This window comes from Trichophyton benhamiae, assembly GCF_000151125.1.
Source record: "Trichophyton benhamiae CBS 112371 chromosome Unknown contig00075.49, whole genome shotgun sequence".
NCBI classification, from domain to species: Eukaryota; Fungi; Ascomycota; class Eurotiomycetes; order Onygenales; family Arthrodermataceae; genus Trichophyton; species Trichophyton benhamiae.
Window position 1 is genome coordinate 1 of NW_003315103.1, and position 13,501 is coordinate 13,501.

General features: G+C 47.4%; 5 protein-coding genes across 5 annotated transcripts; 2 read left to right on the forward strand and 3 right to left on the reverse strand.

The window, feature by feature from the left end:
* Positions 1-733: 733 nt before the first annotated feature.
* On the reverse strand, positions 734-4,024 carry ARB_07850 (uncharacterized protein; the record flags this gene model as incomplete). Its single annotated transcript, XM_003013693.1, has 1 exon — positions 734-4,024. One exon carries the CDS (start codon positions 4,022-4,024, stop codon positions 734-736), a length of 3,291 nt encoding a protein of 1,096 aa, XP_003013739.1.
* A 90-nt stretch (positions 4,025-4,114) lies between these two features.
* ARB_07851 (uncharacterized protein) lies at positions 4,115-4,549 on the reverse strand (the record flags this gene model as incomplete). Its single annotated transcript, XM_003013694.1, has 1 exon — positions 4,115-4,549. One exon carries the CDS (start codon positions 4,547-4,549, stop codon positions 4,115-4,117), a length of 435 nt encoding a protein of 144 aa, XP_003013740.1.
* Positions 4,550-5,188: 639 nt separating this feature from the next.
* ARB_07852 (uncharacterized protein) lies at positions 5,189-5,810 on the reverse strand (the record flags this gene model as incomplete). The annotated part of the gene is made up of 2 exons (XM_003013695.1): positions 5,189-5,276; positions 5,338-5,810. 2 exons carry the CDS (start codon positions 5,808-5,810, stop codon positions 5,189-5,191), a joined length of 561 nt encoding a protein of 186 aa, XP_003013741.1.
* Positions 5,811-6,762: 952 nt separating this feature from the next.
* Positions 6,763-8,227, forward strand: ARB_07853 (uncharacterized protein; the record flags this gene model as incomplete). Its single annotated transcript, XM_003013696.1, has 3 exons — positions 6,763-7,003; positions 7,152-8,009; positions 8,049-8,227. The coding sequence occupies 3 exons, from the start codon at positions 6,763-6,765 to the stop codon at positions 8,225-8,227; spliced, it is 1,278 nt and encodes a 425-aa protein (XP_003013742.1).
* A 1,391-nt stretch (positions 8,228-9,618) lies between these two features.
* Positions 9,619-11,694, forward strand: ARB_07854 (uncharacterized protein; the record flags this gene model as incomplete). Its single annotated transcript, XM_003013697.1, has 1 exon — positions 9,619-11,694. The coding sequence occupies one exon, from the start codon at positions 9,619-9,621 to the stop codon at positions 11,692-11,694; it is 2,076 nt and encodes a 691-aa protein (XP_003013743.1).
* Positions 11,695-13,501: the final 1,807 nt, after the last annotated feature.

Below are 13,501 nucleotides of genomic sequence, written 5' to 3' on the forward strand. Positions count from 1 at the left end.
CTAATTAATAAATATTATTCTATAAATAAATAATTATAAAACAATTTATTATTTTATAATTAATAATTATTATTTATTTCTATATTTATTTATTTATCTTTTTAGTATTTAGCTAGATATTAAAGTATTTATTTACTACTCTATTATACTCAGAAGCATAGATCACGTGACGGTCCCTCAAGCTTCCGAGATATAATATATAACTATATTTACTTTTATATATACTTTAACTAAACATATTTGCTTCTTAGTCATTTCAACATATAGCCTATCAGCCTATCTCTAATAGTTAATTAGGACAGGCGTTCCCTAGTTATACATGTCAATATAAATAAGTGAGAAAGACGGCAAACTAGGAGCATCAAAAGATATATGCCTCTGGATGGCTCGAGAAATACTGCAATTTCTCACAATATATATCCATCACTTCTTCTGCCACCACTTTGTGGACGTTCCAACTCGTGAACAAGGTAACCTCAAGCTGATCCCCTTCGGATCTCACAAAGCAAGTGTTTTCATCCTGATTTTCACCCCGCCATTCCATTGAGAGACCGCATTGTATTCCATCGAAGGACAGCCTGGACTCGATGTCATCTTTGACGTGATCCACGAGGGTCCCCGAGAAAGTGTCGCTGCATCCTGCCACCTCGCAGAGTTCCGCGGTCGTGAGAAGTTCATGTGGGAGGTTCCGCATATCCTGCTCTTGAAGAAAACGGCACAAATCAACCAGCCGCTAGTCAGACTGTAATTGGGCCCGCATGGGATACAATTGCATCAGGGGACCAGCAGCCTCCTCTGTCCGTCTGCCGCCGAGGCGCCGCCCGTTGGAGATATGATAGAAGCCGACGTCCCTCTTCCCTGAAAGACTGGCTAGTGTGACAGCCCAAACGGCCTTGACCTTGATGAAGGAGTCAAGAACGACTTCAGCCGGTGGAGAGATGTGGGTGAGGCACCGAGAGATCCTAAGTGGGTCTCCCATACGCTCCGGGGTTGAGTCTTCGGACATAGTTGGTAGACTTTGCATTTCCAGGCCGTGGAGCATGTCTTCCCAGTACTGTCTAGCTGCCGCATAGGAGTCAATCCGTCGGCGGGAGCACAGAACATCCTGGTACTGCAGGCGAGTCGGCACGATGCCCCGTTCATAGGCCGATTGCCAGTCGGACCAGTACAATGCGAAGCATGATCCATCGAAAATAGTATGGTTCATCTTCAGGATGATAACGACTTTCCCGTTATTGGCAGACTCGAGTACAAACAGTTTGCCGAGGAACGAACCGGGGTGAAGCCCAGATGCATGATCAGTATCGATAATTTGATGCAGTTCAGAATCATGTCTGATCGTTCGATAATCAACGTTGAAGACATCGCCGGTTCGAACCACGGCCCAGTATTGATCATTACCAGCTGGGACTAGCACGGTGCGCAAAATGTCATGCTGGCGGACAACTTGCAACCAGCTTTCGACGATACGAGCACGATCCAGTCGTTCATCAACTTCGAAGTGAGCGTACACGGTATGGTTGATGCTATATACCAGCACCTGGTCATAAGTAGCCGGATATACATCCTTGATCTTCTCCCGGGGGATTGAGTGAGGCTCGCAAATATGGCGTTCGATGAATGTCTCAGTCTCCGAGTCATCTAGTAACGCAAACGCAGGCCACTCATTCTCCAGCGCATCGTCGTCATTATCTCTTTGAGAATCCCACCAGAGAGCCATATCGCATAGCTGTGGGCTGGCAAAGATTTGGGCGACATTGAGTGTCCGCCCTTCTTGACGCGCCATACTGACCAGCTTCATTGCTTCCACAGAGTCAGTGCCAGCTTGGAAAAAGTCGGTCTCTCGTTTAAGCGCATCTGGGCTGATCTTCAACAAGCTTGCCCAGGCTTTCTGGAGGGCCAATTCCGCAGTGGTAGATGGCTCTGTCGTGGAGGACTGCTCTTTGCCATACGCCATGATATCAACAAGTGACATACTGTTGGCCGCATGTTTCAATGTTTTCCAATCTATCTTGCCAGAGGATGTCGTTGAAACCCTCGCAAGGGGAAGATATACTGAGGGTATCATGTATGAAGGAAGTACTTGGCCCAAGTCCGCAGACAGTTGTGCTGCTTGGACGACCCGCTGAGTAGGAGGGAGCAATATAGATGAAGGAGACGTTGCTGTCATCACAGTCGTGGAAGCCTTCATTTGAGAGAGAGCTAGGAATGCCGTGACTCTCTCATTTTCACCATATTTGACCACCTCGACAACGATCGTACCACTGGGTAGTAGGTGCTGCAGGTTGAATTCTACTTCTCCCATCTCGATACGCTGGCCCCGTAGTTTCACCTGCATATCCCGCCGACCCATATACACCACTGAACCATCCGGATTATACATCCCCAGGTCTCCAGATCGGTAGAGCCTCCCACGACCATTTTCTCGGAAGCGGCCTAGCCATTTAGCGTCGTTTATGAAGCTGGCGGCCGTTCTCTCTGGGTCTTTCAGATAGCCACAACCGACCACCGGGCCTTCAATGAGGATTTCACCCACAATTCCAATGGGTGCCAAAAGGTTGTAGTCCGTTGGGTCCGTGAGCCAGACTACACAACCTCCAGCACGACCGACGATTGCAAGATCCCATTTTTGAGTGTCGATCGGGGTAGTGGAGCAGAAAGTGCATTCGCCGGGACCGTATCCATTCATCACCAAAGAAGAGCGGCTCCATGTTTCCACTACATCACTGGGAATAGCCTCGCCGACCAATACGACGGTCTTCAGTGATGGCACTTCGTCGGGACTCATTGACCAAATCGCAGTGGGCGAAATAATCACAACTTCAGCCTTTGCTTCGCGAGCGAATTCGCTAGGGGTATTCATGCGCTGGTAATCAGAGGGGACGCAAAGGCATCCACCCATCGCTAATGTCATCAGGATCTCATAGATGCTGGCATCGAAGGATGGAGAAGCATATTGCAGCACACGGACCCTGCGCACAATGTTCATGTTGGCTGCATGAGCGAGAGTCGCCGAGGACAAATTACGGTGCTGCCTTGTTCTGGCCCCCCGCTGAATGACCTCTGCAACAGCCTTCTTCCCACCAGGAAGAAAGCTTTGCATCTGGTGCTCTACTTCTTCAAGCTCGATCCGCTGGCCGTGAAGCTTGACCTGGGTATCTTTGCGTCCAACAAAAACCAAGTTGCCATCCTCTATGTATCGTACCAGGTCGCCGGTTTTGTACAATCGGGCATGACGACCCGCGAAGCCGGCAAAGGGGGAGCCTTCTATCAACCACTTCGGATCTTCAATGAACGATGCCACCGTCTTTTCAGGGTCTGCTACATAGGCTGAGCTCACGTTGGGGCCTTCAATGAGAAGCTCACCCACTTCTCCAACGGGGGTAAGATGATTGACATTGTCTGGATCTGTTACCCATGTTACGCAACCATAGCCTCGGCCGATGGGGACAATCCCGGTCTCAAGACAGCGGTGGACATCAACCACATAACCTGTGCTGAAGACAGCACACTCCGCAGGTCCATATGCATTGATTAGGCGGATATAAGGTGACAAGCGTTCAATCACTGCCCGGGACATGGACTCTCCCGCCAACACTAAGGTCTGCAAAGTTGGCACCTGATCTGGTTCAATCAACTGGGAGCTGGTGGGAGTCATCTCCGCGATTGTAACCTGCATCTCATTCATGGCCGCGGAGAGACGCTGCATGCGATCGGTGTCCGATGGAATGCATAGGCATCCTCCCTGTGTCAAAGTGATGAGGATTTCGTGTACAGATGCATCAAAGCTGTAGGAGGTAAAATGGAGAAATCGCGAGACCTGGCTCAGTTGATACAATTCACTCTGTTGTTGCAACCCAGAGACAAAATTGGAATGGGAAACCTCTACGCCCTTGGGATTTCCCGTGCTTCCCGATGTAAAGACGACGTATAATGTGGAAGAAGGGTCGGCGGGCCATAAAGAAGAGGCCGTCCCAGGAGTTGCGATAAAGGAGGGCTCGCTTCTGGGCTTGCAGATCGTCATCACACTCGAGGACAGCCTCTGAGCCAACGTGGCCAGACTCTGGGACGTCGCAGTGACTCGTGCACATTTTCTTTCAGCTATTTGTCGCAGTCAGGATTCTGGTGATGCGGTGTCAAGAAGAACAAAGGCAGCGCCGATTTGGATAATTGCTAGCACAGCCACGGGAATCAAAAGACCTCGTTCCAACGCAACCAGTACCTTTTCGCCCGGTACCACTTGATAAGAATCTATGAGCTGCCGTGCAAAATGGGCAGCCTCAGAGGCCAATTGTTGATATGACAATACGCCGTCCCAGGCTTTTATAGCAATAGCATCCGGGGTCAAGTCGACTCTGGTTTGAACCAGCTCATGAACACAGGCATTGAGAGTAGGAGGGGCAGTCGCGTTCCATTTCCAAACAGAATCAATGGTATTTGTTTGATGTATGGAAGATCCCGGACCTGCAGGAGTCGGAGGAGAGCTGCTGCGGGAGGAGCTCAAGCTACGGTCGAAAAGGTCATCAGAATCGGTACCTTGAGAACCCATGATGATATAGTTGAATGAATGAACCCCTGCCTAGAGGTGACTGAGGATATACGGCAGTTTTTCAACAAGTCATGAAGAATCAAGGAAGATATCAAAATGATTTGACTCCGTCCGAAACTGCGGTATAAATTCTCCATCCTATCCTGCCTCGCATTTTTGAGTGAATCCATTTGATATATCATACCCAGTACTCTGTACCCCATACGGGATACACTTGGGCTTTGAACCAGACGCAGGATACCCAATTTCAGACGTCGATCGGTTGCCTTCAGTGAATGTGGCTAGTTGAGAGATCACGCAAGATTGAGTCTCCTTCAACTTGAATCCGAGCGGGTATTTAAATGCGAACACAGGCAGACAGCGATGTGCCTGGCAGAAAGAATAGTTAGTTAATGGATCTCATGCTGCTTTCTACCAATGAAAGCTACGAGAGGCCGTCGTCAAGAGCCAAAATAGTAGTCCCAGGTGATCTCATGCTCTTTCAGAGTGTAGGTATAGGCTCCAATTGTCTTGATAGCGATACTCGGTGCATCCACTTTGCTCTTTTTCTAGTCCCACATATTTAATATAAGACACGAATTCCTATCGTTCCGCAGACGAATTAGACATCTAGTTACATAACTAGTCGGATGATCTAATCTAATCTTCCAAGTACTTTCCGAGGGCTTTGGCCGAGATATTTTGAATTCTCCAGCTATCATCGGTGAGAACATGATCCGTTATATAGCTGCGTGAGCTTTTGTTAGGACTCTATTTACGAATAGATTGGTAGGGGTAATAATACATACAATCCATATTCTGCCCCGTTGGGCACAGCTTTTTCACCATCACAGTCGTCAAAAATGGTCGCGATCAAAGGAGAGGTCGCATGGGCGACCGTCATGGATTTTTCGACCTCAACAACCGGAACTCCGATCGCATGCTGAAATGGATAGTTCGCGTAGGTATACAAATTTCGCACAAATGTATCCAGACTGTTCAGGTTTCGGAAGCCATCTTCGGGTAGGTCGATATAGACATTTGATGACGTGAATACCTTGTTCATCTCTTCGAAGCGATGCTCATCGACGAGCAGGAAAAACAAGCTGACCCCTTGGCCAACCTCGGATCGAATTGCGGCCACCTCAAGCTGGTAGAGAAGGGCTGGGGGTCCCGCCCGCAGGGGTTGTTGGTAGGGAGGGTAGGGAGGGTAGGGAGAAGCCCATGCCAGTGCTGCCAGTGCAGCGAGTACCAGGGACGATTGGACTGGAATGAACTTCATGGTATATTTGTCGGTTGCTCACAGACACAGCAGGCCTGGGAAATGTGTCTTATATCTGACCTGGTCTCAACTGGTAACTGAGTGAGGATAATCCCATTTTTGGCTGAGCTTCAAGTCTCATCTTTGCTAGCATCCGATTTGTCAAGATCGTCATCCAAGGGTTGGGCCTGTAACTGCGCCTTGAGAGACTGAAGATCGAGGCTCACGCGCAAGGCTCTGCGGAAGCTCAATTTTTATACGCATGATTCTGCACGCCTCGTTGCAAGTTAGAGAAAGCCACTTACTTAAAGAGCTCGGAGTACCTACAGCGATGCATGGGGACACCGCAACTTAGGCTAAATACTATAGATGAAATGTTGAAGAGTGGAGATTGACTGGGCCTTGATCCCGGGCACTTCGAAAAGCTGTCAAGGGTTTTCAGCATCATCCTCATCATTTGCCGCTGCTAAATAAGCAATGTTGCTTTTTGATTCAACAACAACTCAATGATCGGGGCGTATACTCCGTATGCATGCAGCTGATAGAGACTTGGTGGATATTGGATACTGTTGATCCTCAATATCCAGCTACGATCTCAGGAATAAGATACCTTCATTTCCCAAAATTAGGTAAATATCGAAAGAATAAGCCGCTGTGGGTCTCTTAGAAATAGACATCCGAGGAATGTATAAAGTGCACCTCAAAAAATATGGGCCATATCAATGGGAGGAGTTTGGCAAATTCCCAATTCTTTCTGCTTACTACCTGCTTTATACTCCGTTCGGTCCTTTGAGATTGCTGAAAGACTCGAGGTCGTGGAAGGTTTCCTCTCTTTGCACATTCAATTTGGGATCACGAAAGCCGACCTCCTTTTCAGTATATTGTTCTATACTGGGTCTCCAGGTTGATATCCGGTTGGGACTTTAATTGCAAAAGGGCTGAGGAGGGAGAATAGCGAACACTGTCTGCCACAATGCTATATCATGAGCCTGAACTCCTGAAGAGCGATATGCCTCTCAATGGAACTATTGCTTTTTGGAACGCGAGAAAGATTTCATCAACCAACATTGCCGTTCTGGAAGCAATGAAATGGAGACTATCCCCAAAGTCAAAGAGATCCAAGACTGAGCCATTCTGTGTAATGGATCTTGGATATGTTCACGACCAATATGAGCATTGGGAAAAGACTCTTCCAGGCGTGACGCCGTTTTATGGTATTTTTCTCCCATAATACCCAGTGTTGCTTCATTCTGATTGATTCTTTTGGATTTCTAGCCGTCAAATGTAATCCCGACGTGCATATGATCGGGCTTTTGGGATCGCTGGGATGCGGGTTCGATTGTGCATCTCGACGTGAAATAGAGCTAGTTTTGGCCCAGGGAATCCCGGCCGCGAGGATACTTTTCGCCAATCCGTGCAAAAGCCCATCAGACATCACTTTTGCCAGAAATACTGGCGTGAATCGAATGACATTTGATAATGAGGCTGAGCTTCACAAGATCAAGCAGCTGTTCCCAGAGAGCCAGCTGATTTTGCGGTGTTTCGCTTCCGACCCATCGGCCACATACTCCCTCTCTGCTAAATTTGGAGCTCATCCAGAGACATCCGTGAGGCTCTTGGAGTGTGCAAAATCCTTGAGATTGAATGTTATTGGCGTGAGCTTCCACATTGGCTCTGGCGCAAGGGACCCAAATGCGTTCGAAATCGCCATAGAAAGTAGTCGACGGATCTTCGACGCAGGTATCCGGATCGGCCACAGCATGCGCCTGTTGGATATTGGCGGGGGCTTTTCAGAGAGCACATTTGAGGATATGGCTGCGTCGATTCAACGATCTCTGGACTTTCACTTCCGTGATATTAATGTAGAGCTCGTCGCCGAGCCGGGGCGGTACTTTGCAGCAGGTGCCATGACAATTGCCTGTGAGATCATCGCCCGTCGGGATGCAAAAGAAGCGCCTCCATCCGCGGAGGAGGCGAGCAACATGCTGTATCTGAACGATGGCGTGTATGGAACTTTTTCTTCTAGTCTGTTTGAGCCAAGCCCGCATCCTCGGGTCCTTCGCGCCTCAGGGGTTTTCTACCCACAACCGGCTGCGGGCGACCAGGTCAAGAATATCCTCTGGGGGCCGACTTGCGATGGAGTCGACTGCATTGCAAAGGACGTGGAGCTTCCAGAACGCTTGACTTTTGGTGACTGGCTCTATTTTCCAGATATGGGTGGTAAGTTCAAGTTCTCCTGTTTCGACAACTGTTAACCAGTTAGTTATCCATGCTTCCTGGCCTTTACTGATCTGATGCCAGCCTATTCAACATGCCTCGCAACTGGTTTCAACGGGTTTGCGAGCGACAGAGAAATCATATATATTTCTAGCAACCCGTTAACCATTGGCTTTCTGACAAAGGCCAACAAAATAATGTACAAGGAGCAAACTCAGTGATTGATTCCAACCTTCCGCATTCCAGGGAGACCACGGTATCTATTATACGATCATGTTGCAGGAAGACAAGACACGGGATGTGCCTTGCGCTTGAAAGTATTCGTCCATACAATTTAGAGCATACCAGCATATAGAAGGCAGCATATTAGAAAGGAATTGTAAATTAACTTACACTTAATACTCATTAACTAGTTATTGCCTAACTAAAGATCTCTAACAAGGTTCAGGGTTTTGGATTAATGTTCAGGGACCACAAAGTGTTAACTTGTCAGGGTTGAGATATTGGCAAGCCAACAAGCGTATATAAACCATTTGTCAAACTTCGGCTCATTGGCGTGGGCTCACTCCTTTTGAAGTAGCACCAGACTTTGTAATTTTAGATTATGCACACACTTATTAAATATAGAATTAATAGAATGAAATAACTTGGAATTTAGTTATATAATTTGAAATTTTTAATGATAAACTAGTAACTAATAATATATATAAAATACACTAAAAAGTATAACTAGTTAACTAGATGTATACTCTTTCAGATTTCTCTATTTCGTGTTTTTATGCTTCCAGCGATTATACTTATCGACTTGAACTGGGCCTCAGATGGTCTAACTTGAGTATAACAAAAAGCAGTCTTAAGCAGGTGGGAACTTTGAACTAGCTCTAACCAAATAATATATAACTAGTTAGTTAATTCACTAACTAGTTATAGTTAGTGAGTGACTGTCGTGGGTTGGCTGATCCTTCAACGCGGTTCTGTCTCCTCGATACGAAACCCAAATCCTTCAACAAGCAACCAATTTCCCGACGATGCGATGCCCACGGACAGCCTCGTTTGTCTCTTAGCTCTGTGGATGTGAATGGAGTCATATCATAACCACCCCACCACGGCCGTGCACGGGAAGAATCGGTGGAGGAGCAGAGAAGAAGCTGGATCAGTTACGAGGCAGGCTGCATCTCGAAAGCCTCCCCATAGTTAAACACGGCGATAGTTACCAACGGGGCCGTGACTGCATAAATAACCCACTAAACAACGACGGCCATGCATGCAAGGCTGGCCCTGGCTTGCTCCAGGGCACCAATGGAGGGCCGGGAGCTCGAGCGTCTCTGGTGCAGAAGCATACTCATGGATATAAAGTCCCAGTGCTTCACCTTTGAACATGAAAGCTCCTCGACTTGTTGTTTTCTCTTGCAGGTGCTGGTGGACAAGACACCCCCTTGGTGTTGTTACCAAGCATCAACTACGCGATAACTAGTTACGATTTAATGAAACGCACCCGCGAATGATCAACCAACGAGTCAAGGAAAGATAACGGATTTTTATATTCATAATACCCAGACCGGGACGTATTACCACTGTGTGCACTGTCGACTTTACGGTCTAAACCCTCGCCATGGCCCCGAAGGAAAATGTTGATGAATCTGCTATTCAGCTATTTTCCACAGTGCCAGATGGCAGTCCTGACCCGTCGTGCAAGGATTTAAATGATCCCGCGAGAGGATACCCCTTGCGCCGATTTTGGTTCCGTACCTTTGTCTTGATCCTCGGCCCGGTCATCATTTTCATCTACTTTTTAATGGCCTGGCTTTTCTTCTTCAAGGACACCGATACTGTTAAATATCGATCTCGCGATGGAACATGGGTTTACTATTCTTGGTTCGTGGTTGGTGTTTTCGGTTTGAACATTTCACGATATGGTCTTGTTGGCGTCGAAGCTGCTATGCTACAAGTGCCTTTCTGGGCGCCAAAGAGTGCAATGCGGCTCCTGATGCATAGCGGGAGCACCTGGGCCGGGCCAGGAGGATGGATGAAATGCATACAACGCGCTGTTTCCATGGAAAAGAACCTCGCAGGCCGACTATGGTATCTTCTCGCCGTGTTAAGCTTAGTGCCTTTAGTCGCATTCCCAATTTCTGGTTTGTCCATGGAACTCGCAGACGGGTATATCGAATCGTCAGCGCCGCCGATGGTCGTTGGCCGTGAATGGAGCAACTTCCATCGCCGCGAGCCTTATCAAACTCAGAAACGAGGCGGGACAGTTTGGAAAACAGCATCCGCAGTGATTCCGGGCATTGGTATTGCCTACACCCCTCCACAGGTCGATCGTGAGAAGTTCGAGTTTCTAACCACGCTGCCAAACTCCCTTTCCTCTAACCCCGGAATTCCCGAGCTCTTCCTTGGGCCGCAGGCGGCGACGCCTATCGGCGGTAAGGCCTGGGGACTTCGGCTTCAGTATAACTGCTCGATGGTCCAGTCAGCCTCGGAGTTCACAATCCTTTCCCAGAAATCTCCAGCCCTGAAGTCTAATGCCTCTGGTATGGTCGACGGTGCTATCAGATATAAAACCCTCGCGACACCTTCTGGTGCAACCATCACCTTCTTCAACAGCAGCCAGTCGATCGGTGGAGATAATCTTTGGGCATATACTGAGATGGGAGTGAGCCACGACTTCGTCTCGTCCACGTACGACGGCTCTGAGCCTAGTTTCGAATCTGGCAAGCCTGAGATCTTGGAGTATGCGCTATGGCAGGTCCGTCGCCCTTGTTCGTACGACGGAGACGACAGAATAACTTTCAACTATACCCTCAATCCCACCGTCACAGGCATGGGCAGCCCCATCATCCGGACTCCCAGCGGAAAATTCGAACGTAATGCTTCCTTCTTTGACTGGTCAAACGACACCTATACTAATGTAAAGGACTTTGTTTCCTTCGTCGCTTACGATCACTTCAATGAAAATATCACTTTGGCTCCCCCTATTGGAGTCCAATGCCGTCGCATATCAGATCTCGGTACCGCCAAACTGGACTCCCGAACAAGTACCTTCAGCGAGTTTGAAAAATCACCCAGCCCAGTATGGTCGGCGGCCGAATATGAGGCCAAACAACCTCGATTTGGTGCCACTGCAATATCCATTTTGCTAGGCCGCTATACCGAAATCTTCGAGTCGACCAATTCACCCCTCCCCTATATCCTTTCCAATTCAGCCTGCTATGATCGGTTTGTACAGCCACAAGTTCTATTACAGTCGGTTCTACAAGCCCACGCTGTTGATGGCTTGCAGCTGATGTATGATGGTGCTACGGGAGTAAATGGCGGCTATCTCAACACAAACTTGACATCATCTCGCCGTGGAAAGGTTCTAGAACCCGGTGTTGTTCCGCCGGTGGTTTCGACCATACTTCTGGGAATTTGGGCCATAGGATGTATTGTCTTGGGCGTGATGTATGGCTTTGGCCGTCGCTGGTCTGACACACTGGATGGATACAGTTTGTTCCGCTTCGGAGTAGACTTTGGTGAGGAACTTCGTGATAAGAATGTCCTATCCAGTACCCAGGGTCTAGAGAAGAGCAACCAGCTATGGTCCCTTCCAGGAATGATTGGTGATTCGAGAATGCAATTTGATATCGGGCATATCAGTCTAGTCGGGAAGAAGCAGGTTGTCAACCCAAATAAACTATACACCTGAAATGATATAATTATAAAATATACACAGGCTATTTATACCCCTCTCTATATATAATGAAATATATTATTTTTAATTGAGATATTGTCAGGGGGCCCTACCAAGTTAAAATCCTTATGGCTCAGTGAATCAAAGCTGACTTTAAGGGTTGTAATGAAGAAGGCAGATGCTCACTAAAAGTTTTTGAATTTCTGCAACTGATAGTCTATGAGTAGGTTTTGATACTGGAAGAGGCGCCGATGATACCCGCCAAGCAATCGATGACCTTACAACGAACAACGACCTAGCATACATCTCCATTGAACGGTAGTTAAATATCAACCGTTCCAAACACAACAATGTCAAGATATAGATCGGGAGACAACTCACGCAATTCGCAGTATTAACGCTGGATAGTACATTAGTAGTTATCTCTTATAATATTGGCGGCCGTGCTTCATTCAAGGATGCTTTTGGATTGGCTATCGTCTCTAATAGCTGTTCCAATTCCGTGACACTCGATCTCCAAGCTCAACCCTGCGCCCCGGTAGTTATACTAGTAGGCTACGGCCCTTAAACATACCCAGGTTGGGCTACTGCTAGCTATGGTCTTGTCGAGCCGCTTAATATAAAGGCAAGAGGTGTCTTTGGCCCTACTAAAGTCGTCGACTAACGTATTAGGGGCTTCATGAAAAGTATCTAGAAAGCAGGCCATTAAGGTAGACACATTCATCACGATGCCCAGGCTCCAGGAGCACACCAGGGACAGTAATTATAGTGTTATTTGATTCACTTACTAGGACTTATCCTGTTTTGGAGTTATCATACATAAAAGCCCCGAACTTAGGATGTGAGTTCAGGAGGTGAAGGCTATAAGCAATCAATACCATTCAACAATGCAGGTTATTGGTCTGTTATTGATAACACAATATGGAGAAACATCTATATTCAGCAATTTAGTACACTTATATATCCAATAATAGTAAAATTAAATGTGTTATCAAATTCAAAGAGAGATTGAATAGAAAGTACAGCAAAAATTAGCAATAGGAGTCGATCTGAACCTGAAGGATATCTCGGAAGCTCGAGGGAACATCACGTGACCTGAGTTCCACCAAAGCTGGAGACACAACGGCAGCAAACGCGGGCCGGCTCCAACAGGACATAACGCGTCCCTTTGATACAGCCATCAAGAAGCCACATAGCTAGAGCTCAAGACTGTATCCCAGAATTTATTATCTTGATATTCCAATCCCAAACCAACAGCTGCTGTCTGGAACGATACCAAAACCTACTACCATGGCTCATCTTCCCACTCAACAACCCCGGGATAACACCGTAAGTAATTGGGTATCATGGAACCAGAATTTTGATGTTTAACACAAAAGATAGTATCGAAATTCGCGGGATAAACCGATCACTTAAAAGACTTCGAAAAGACGATGCCGAACGGGTCGTTACAGGCATCTGGATAGCTATTGTGGCATCAGTTTTTGAACCAAAACATGAGTATATGATTCGCGCCCAGAGTCTTTCCCCAGGGGGGGGTTACAGACCTTCTTGGTCTCCATTTTATCCAATAAGGAAAACAATGTTATGAGGTACAATTTCTTGTTGTGCAAGCGAAGGCTCCTAGAAAGGAGTCACAGGACTCGGCCTGGGAGGGAGCTAAAGCTCAGTTGCTGGACTACTTGCCGCATCTTGAGCCCAAAAGAAAGCGCCCCAGATATGGGATTGTGGCAGTAGGGAAATGGGCGCAGTTTGTCCTCTTTGACGAGGATAGTCGACAATTGACGGCGCTTCATGACGGGCACCTTCATGTTGAAAGACA